This window comes from Aplysia californica, unplaced genomic scaffold (genome assembly GCF_000002075.1).
Source record: "Aplysia californica isolate F4 #8 unplaced genomic scaffold, AplCal3.0 scaffold01144, whole genome shotgun sequence".
NCBI classification, from domain to species: domain Eukaryota; kingdom Metazoa; phylum Mollusca; class Gastropoda; order Aplysiida; family Aplysiidae; genus Aplysia; species Aplysia californica.
The window spans coordinates 164,751-173,701 of NW_004798414.1; the positions used below are offsets into that span (position 1 = coordinate 164,751).

The window sequence follows — 8,951 nt, forward strand, 5'->3', positions numbered from 1 at the left end:
TTGCTTATTTGAGAGGGTTAGGTGTTAGATCTTACCTACCCTAATATCAGGGTGTGGTTAAAAGACAGCAATTAAAAGGAGCTAGCAGTAATAGTAGAAAGGCTGCAGAAAGAGTCAGGAGCCCAGAGGAGGGGGAAAAGGGGAGTGAGGGGAGCAGAAAGTGAAGACGCAAGCAGATGACAGAACAGGAATAGAGAGCAGGAAAGATGAAAGAAAAAAAATATTCCCCCTCCCCCCCCCTTCAAAAATTTTTTTTTAACGTTACTGTCAGGTTTCGAACCTGGGACCTATTGTATGAGAGGCGAACACCGTACCTCTAGACCACGAGAGCCCCCCCCACCTATAGTTTGCAATAATGCGTCCAGGATCACACAAACCGGCCGCCACCTGCGCAACAACGCGGGCTACTACACACGAGTCACTACAAGCGTGCGGACAACACTCACTAGATCTAGCACAAGAGACGTGCGTGTGCGTGTGTGTGGGGTGACACAGCACGCCTAGGTATAAACCTCGGGTGTCAGTTCCGCTGAGAGCACGTGCCAGCGGCGGTATTCCCGGTCGGGATTCTTCAGCGTGTCGAACCAGTGCTTGAGGCGCTCTCCCTTGGAGTTGATGCCCAGCTGAACGCCGCCTGAGACGAGAGAGAGGAGATAGAATTGGTTAATAATAGTTTTAGCTTAATTTAGTATGGGGTTTTACGGCGCTCACAACTGCATAGGTCATATGAGTACATGAAGCAAGTTGGTTTTTCTCAACGGTTCATTTTCTCGGCTTGATACTGGTCAATATTTTTATTTTAAAATTTTTAATATGCTAAAATTGAGTGTAAATAGGCTTTAGATTTAAATATAAATTTAAAACAACTTTCTAAATAACACTTTAAAATTTTCGAACAATCTGTTTCTAAACTTTCCATTACGTCCAATGGCCTTTATAAAATCTAAAATTCTGTTGGGAACAACGACGGAAAAAATATCTTGTAATTTTGTGCTTTTGAAGTATTTCCTTCGGGTCTCTCCGAAGTCTAGACATTCAGTTAAAATGTGTCTAATGGTAAAATCTGAGTCGCATCCGAACGGCTTCTCATCTCCCTGTATTTGTGTGTCACGGCCGTGTGTCCGATGCGTAATCGAGTAAAAATGACGTCGTCTCTTCAGGAGAGGTCCGCAGGATTTCGCGGTCCCGGTTTGGTTTGAATGTTGTGGAGTTTGTTACCCGTCTGTTTTCTCCAGTGGCCCTCCCACAGGCTGGAGGTGGTTAATAATAAAACTTGATACCTTCAAAAGGGGACTCAAAACACATCTATTTAAGAAATATTTTGATTAATGGACAGTACCTTGCCTTTTTGTATGAGCATTTTTTATTGTCTGAAAGAATGTTGCTGTCAAAATGTGCTCACATGATGAATTTGTATGGTGTTAGTATGAATGCGTTTTTAATCTCCTATGTACGCCTTGGGCCCATGCTGTGGGGAAAGGCGGGATACAAATGCTCTTATAATAATAATAATAATAAAAAAAAATAATAATAATAATTATAATAATAGATAGATAGCATTTGTATAGCGCAAATCCCTGCTCAACAGCAAGCTCTATGTGATTCACAATCTATACTATTACCCCAGCAGACATGAGAGCATTCTGAAACAAACTCAACTTCCTGGGAAACATACAGTGCAAGCAGCCATTTATAGGTGCTAAAACACTAACATACTGACAAGATCTTTCGTGTCCATAGGGGCGTAAAAATACTAATAATTGCAATAATAGCCCCCCCCCCAAAAAAACGTAGGAAGACGGAGGATTACGAGACAGGGAGACGTACCGATAAAGTCGTTTGTACGACCGATGTCTTTGTCCCAGACTGTGATCTCCAGCGTCTTCTTGGCCAGCTCGTTGTGGCGGATCTCGTACTGGAACTCCTGGGAACAAACACACAGCGTGTCACTTTTTTGGGGGGGTTTGTTTTAGTGATGAGTTTTACAGCACTTGCAACACAATTAGGTCACATAAGTGTTGTGGATTAGAGGTGTTACAAGAAAGTTTAGTTTAAGTAAGTCCATTTACGGCACTCGCAACCGCATAAGGTCATATGAGCGCTAGAAGATTAGCGGTGTCACAAGAGAGTAACAAACATAAAAAAAAAGAAGGGGAGATAAGGTCGATAGATGTTTCATAGGAAAGAAGAAGCAAACCACACCAAACCATTCGCCAACCACCCACAATGTCACTTTTTTGGGTTTGTTTCAGTAAGAGTTTTACAGCACTTGCAACACAAATAGGTCACACATAAGTGCAGTGGGTTAGAGGTGTTGTTACAAAAGAGTAATAAGTACAAAAAAGGAGGAGGAGAGATATAAGGAGTTTTAGTGGTCAACATATTCACTTCTCCCCTATAAATTATTCGTACGCCCTGGGGTCATTTTGTACCCTTGGGGTTGTATTCTTCACATTGTAGAATACTTCTAGTACGAAGATCTCTTTGAAACTTTCAGTATTTCTCAAAAAACATTTTGACAGACTGCTATGCAAAGTGGACAGATTGGATTAACGAGTAAATTTCCTCTTTGAAAGTGGTGGCACAGAGTTCCCCACGTCGTATGGATACGATAGTAAAACACAACATATGGATAGGGTTAAGTGGTGGCACAGAGTTCCCCACGTCGTATGGATACGATAGTAAAACACGACGTACGGATAAGGTTAAGATATCAGCCTTGTTCACCTCTCACCTATGATATAATAATACTATTATCATTATTATTATTATTATATAATAAGCTAGCAATCTCACCTCGTTAAACTCTGGGTTCAGGGTCCTCTTCTTGACCATGGTCTTGTATTTGGATTTCTTGTCCTTGTCTGGCTTCAGGTACCTGGATGGAGGGATGGTGGGGTTGAGGGATGGAGGAAGACGTCGGATTACCAGACAGGCGAGCACGGGTATAGGGGAATGTGTTTGCAGTAAGGGGAGGAGGAGGAGTGGGACGGTGGGCAGAAAGAAGCAATTAGTCAGTTTGTTAGCAGGTCACAAGAGTGTGACAAACATACAAAACAAGTAGAGGATAAAATGACGATAGTAAGGATTAGGAAAGAAAAAGCAGCTGTTCCCTGTTGCAGTTCAGGCACAGCTATAAGCATGACATTGATTAATCAGCCCATTGACAATTCTACTGTGTATAAGAACTCGAGATGCTAATGTCTGCCCCCCCTTCTGGGAATGGCCTAAAGACACTTCAGTCAGTAGCACCGCCCCGGGCGGTTAGACCCACACAAATGCCACTCATTCAATGTCTCTTTCAATTGATCAATTAAATAAAGTTGAAGACAATGTTTTTCAGGAAAGTATTTTTATAATGCCAGAACTCTAAATCTGAAATATCCGTCAGTTTTTCTTGTTGTTTTTTTCCCTTTTTAGTTAAAAAAAAATGTAAGCATGTCGTAGTGGTACCGAGCTTTAGAGCTTTTGTGGTGTGTGTGTGTGTGTGTGTGTGTGTGTGTGTGTGTGTGTGTGTGAGTGTGTGAGTGTGAGTGTGTGAGTGTGTGAGTGTGTGTGTGTGTTTTTGTAAACCCCACCGAGCACTTTTTATGGATTCTAGCGAGTTATAAATTCATTTATTATTATTATTATAATTATTATTATTATTTTTATCATTATTCACAAGGAAAAAACCCAGACCACACAACAACCGCCACTCATTCACAAGATCATAAAAACAGATCTACACAACCGCCACTCATTCACAAGATCATAAAAACAGATCCACACAACAAACGCCACTCATTCACAAGATCATAAAAACAGATCCACACAACAAACGCCACTCATTCACAAGATCATAAAAACAGATCCACACAACCGCCACTCATTCACAAGATCATAAAAACAGATCCACACAAACAAACGCCACTCATTCACAAGATCATAAAAACAGATCCACACAAACGCCACTCATTCACAAGATCATAAAAACAGATCCACACAAACGCCACTCATTCACAAGATCATAAAAACAGATCCACACAACCGCCACTCATTCACAAGATCATAAAAACAGATCCACACAAACAAACGCCACTCATTCACAAGATCATAAAAACAGATCCACACAACCGCCACTCATTCACAAGATCATAAAAACAGATCCACACAAACAAACGCCACTCATTCACAAGATCATAAAAACAGATCCACACAACAAACAAACGCCACTCATTCACAAGATCATAAAAACAGATCCACACAACCGCCACTCATTCACAAGATCATAAAAACAGATCCACACAACAAACAAACGCCGCTCATTCACAAGATCATAAAAACAGATCCACACAAACGCCACTCATTCACAAGATCATAAAAACAGATCCACACAACCGCCACTCATTCACAAGATCATAAAAACAGATCCACACAAACAAACGCCACTCATTCACAAGATCATAAAAACAGATCCACACAACCGCCACTCATTCACAAGATCATAAAAACAGATCCACACAAACAAACGCCACTCATTCACAAGATCATAAAAACAGATCCACACAACAAACAAACGCCGCTCATTCACAAGATCATAAAAACAGATCCACACAAACGCCACTCATTCACAAGATCATAAAAACAGATCCACACAAACAACCGCCACTCACACTTTGACGTAAGGGTCGCTGTAGCCGTTGGAGTCCATGGCGGCGAGCTCGGCACAGCGCATGACGCGCACAAACAGTGTCTGCTTGGCCGTGGCGTAGCGGAGAGACAGAAGCAACTTGCCGCGGATCTGGATCAGGTCATCGTCCTTCTCCATCTGGGGGAGGGGGGGGAGGTAAATTTTTTGTTAGTTTTAGTAAGTGTTTTACGGCACTTGCAACACAGTAAGGTCATTAGTTTTTTTCGTTTTTTAAAGTTTAGTTCTAGTAGAGGTTTTACGGCGCTCGCAACTGCATAAGGTCATATGAGTGCCAGAAGATTAGAGGTGTTACAAGAGAGTAACAAACATAAAAAGAAGGAGGGAAGATAGGGACGATAGATGTGTGATAGGAAAAAAGAAGCAGCATTTGGTGTTGTGAAAAAGTTAGAGAAAAGACAGAACCCCCCCCCCCCCCCAAAAAAAAAACAGCAAACAAAAACAACCCAAAACAAACCAAGTAACAAAAACAAAAACAAAAACAACCAAATCCCGAGGTAAAGAGGAGTAACATACTATAGACAACCAACAACCACATGCTTGTTCCGACGATCACAGAAGTGCCTCGGGACTGGTTGCGACGATGGCGATAAATTGTAATCACACAAGTTAGTCTGCATTGACTTGGAAAATAAATATTACAAAGATTATTGGCCACATTCCTTTCACTGTTTTGAAAATATGATAGCATAGACGTAGGGTAACAAACATACTAACAATGTCATCACTTAGAAGCGGCCCCCCCATGTGATTTTTGGGCATACTTTTTTTAAATGCTAGGGACGAAGATGACGAATTATTTCCAAATTTTTTGTCTCTCTATGCGAGGAGTTGGGAATGAGGGTTGTGTCCTGCCCCCCAGGACAGCCTGGCGGGGAACTAGAGTAAGCACCAAACCAAACAAAACAAAACAAAATGAAACACACTCAACAGTAAGACTAATATGAACATTATTTCCAACATCAGAACATCATCATCGTCACCATGAATAATCATCATCACAATCACCATAACAATTACCACTACCGTCACCGTCACCATCATCATCACCGACTTAATTACCAGTTCCCCTGTCTCTTGTTTCGTTTCTCTAGAAAACATAACAATTTGCACCATGTCAATACATTCTTATGCAACCAACAAATACGGGCACCAAAATCAGGACACGGGACAAATCCCCCCCCCCCCCAAAAAAAACAACAACAAACAACCAAATCCGGAGGTAAAGAGGTGTAACATACAAAAGACAAGCAACAACTACATTCCGTAACAAGCAGGAAGGAGGTAAACTCTCCAACAAACACCACGTCCCCAAAAAAGCCTCACCGGCAGCTGCTTCTCCAAGTAGACGCTGAAGTTCTTGGTCTGATGGGGCTTGATTCGCTTCAGCGGCAGTCGGAACTCTCCGATAAAGTCAAAGCCGAACGCGTCTTCGTCCAACACCGACAATCTGAACACACAAGAGGAAAAGTTGAGCCGGTTGTTACAGACAGCAAAAATCTGGAAAAAAAACCCCCATCAAAAAGCAAAGACCCCCCCTAAAAAAAACCTACCTCCGCCAACACCCCCCCACCCACTTACTTACTTTACTTTACTTTTACTTTTTCATCCTCTGTTGCCGTTAAGCGGAGATGAAGTTTTCTATGGTAGGCCAGCTCTGCAGCTCTTTCAGTTGTGATATTATGTTTTCTCAGGGTTTCCTTGACATCCTCGATCCACCTTTGGAGTGGCCTTCCTCTTCCTTTATAGCCTGAGTGCTTGGTGTTGTAGGCTCTCGGGGCTGGCTGGTCAGGTGACATGCGTAACAGGTGGTCAAACCATTTTATCCTCTGTCTTTCTATGTAACGCATGCAGGACTCAATGCCGATAGCTGCTCTTACTTCTTTACTTACTCCGCCAACACCCCCCCAAAAAAACTCAGCCAACACCCCCCTCCCCCCAAAAAACCCAACCCCGTCAATACCCCCCCAATCGGTAGATGAACAAGGCCAGAGAAGACAAGGTCACAATCAAACCAACCTCAGAGTTTTTCGGATCATGTCCTCCTCCGTGATCCCGTAGTAGGTGAGCGACTCGTTCCACTCTGGGTTCAAGGTCTTGTGTATCGTCTTGGTGCGCAGTTTGGTCGACTGGGGACACAGACAAGAGACATTTTATTTTTTGGATAAGCATTTTACGGCACTTGCAACACAATTAGGCCATACAAGCGCCGAAATTAGAGGTTTAATTTTAGTAGAGTTAAAAAAAAAAAAATTTTAGTAGAGGTTTTACGGCGCTTGCAACACAATAAAGTCATATAAGTGCCGAAGATTAGAGGTGTTACAAGGGAGTAACAAACATAAAAAAGAAGGAGCGGAGATAAGGACGACAGATGTTTGATAGGAAAGGAGGAGCAAACCACACCAGAGCACCCGCCAACCACCCAACCCACTGACCTTGTTTGCGCCTGGCAAAAGATGAAGTTTGACGTATGGGTCGGACAGACCATTGGAGTCCATCGCCTTCAGACCCTGAGAAAAAAACAAACAAAACTCCAAGTCAAAGAGAAAAAACAAAACTCCAAGTTACGTCAAGTCACAGAGGGAACCACGTCCGCAGACGGATCAGCGTGAGGCGTGCTGACAAAATGAGTTACTTCTCGCAATCCACAAATCCAGATATTGGCTCAAAATCAACACTACGGTCAAATCTGTAGATTTTCTATTGATGCCACAGGCTTGGAGTATAACATGCCTTTTATTATTTCATACATATATCTAAATTGTAAAAACTTCACCTATAAGCGTGATGTATCTATTTCCATAAGATTAAATCCGAGATGTAACTCATTTTGTCAGCACACTTCACAATAAAAAACACAAACAAGGACGGTCCCCCCGGCCCCCTTAAATTCATGAGGAAAGGAACTTATAAATAACAAGCCGGGTACCCCTTTCGATGAACGAACTCAAAACAATAGATCGTCAAGTCATTGTGGGACCAGAGTGCACTGCTTGTGAACGGAACTCTCACTTGTTTACAATGGCGCTTTGAAGACGGACTTTCCCAAGATTAGATCTAAACGAAACTAATGAAAAACTGAAAATTAAACTGCAGTGACTTCAGGCTCCTCAATGAAACTGTGCAGCCTTTAAATGATTCTGAACCACCGTTAATTTTATCAAATTCAAAAGTTAAGTGGTTCCGAAATATAATATATAGAGATTACTGTAAATTACTTTTTCCACTCAGTTCAGTTTATAGGAACTCAGGCAGCAAATCCGAGCGAGTTGACTGACAAATGGAAATTAAAAACAACAAAACATCAAAATTAATAATAAATAATAATAATAATTTAAAAAAAAAAAATTACACTTTTATTTGTCCCGGAAGGGCATTTTGGTTTACAAAGACAAACAAACATATACCTACATAAATACATAATTATAAATATGTATCTACATAAATACATAATTATAAATATGTACCTACATAAATATATAATTATAAATACGTACCTACATAAATACATAATTATAAATACGTATCTACATAAATACATAATTATAAATATGCACATACACTTAAGTGGATTGCATGCGACACATGGAGGTAATGTTCTGCCTTACCTTAGCCCTGGTGATGGTGCAGTGGAGGGCGTTGTTGACTGAGTCGTAAAGTAGAGAGAACTCAAGCAGACCCAGCGAGGCTGACGGAACGACAGAAAGAAAGAAAAAAAAATAGTACATTCATCTTTGGCCCCATTTATTCCAGTTATTTCTTTTTCTTTTTTTTGCTATTGTTAATATTGAATATCGTCAATGGTTCAGGCCAAGGATCTCATGGTCTGACATATTACAATTTTTAAAAAGGGAGTTCCTTCTATTTTCTAAATTTATACAGTTAAGTTCATGAAAAACTGGTAAATCTGGTAGATTGGTGAAAAAATCACAAACAAACGAGAGCATAATAATATTTGGGCTAAAGGTGTGAGGTGGGCAATACATTATCCATATAATTATGTATTTGGGCTAAAGGTGTGAGGCTGGCATACATTATCCATATAATTATGTATTTGGGCTAAAGGTGTGAGGCGGGCATACATTATCCATATAATTATGTATTTGGGCTAAAGGTGTGAGGCGGGCAGACGGTGACCTACTTCCTTCGCTGTCGGGGGAGGACAGCTGTTCCTCGTCCACGGCGTGCGAGGCCTTGACGTAGCGTTGATGGCCATGTCGATGTTGTCCAGCTCCTCCTCCGTGCCAAGCTGGCCTTTCCC

At 41.4% G+C, this 8,951-nt stretch overlaps 1 protein-coding gene across 1 annotated transcript in view; it reads right to left on the minus strand.

The window, feature by feature from the left end:
• Positions 1 to 359: 359 nt before the first annotated feature.
• The window catches only part of LOC101847626 (rabphilin-3A), a gene marked incomplete at its 5' end in the record, with an annotated part of 17,271 nt that continues 8,679 nt past the window's right edge, over positions 360 to 8,951 (minus strand). The window contains 7 exon segments of the mRNA XM_035973335.1: positions 360 to 634; positions 1,828 to 1,924; positions 2,797 to 2,878; positions 4,656 to 4,810; positions 6,017 to 6,140; positions 6,710 to 6,819; positions 7,126 to 7,200. Coding sequence (XP_035829228.1) covers positions 501 to 634; positions 1,828 to 1,924; positions 2,797 to 2,878; positions 4,656 to 4,810; positions 6,017 to 6,140; positions 6,710 to 6,819; positions 7,126 to 7,200 — 777 coding nt within the window.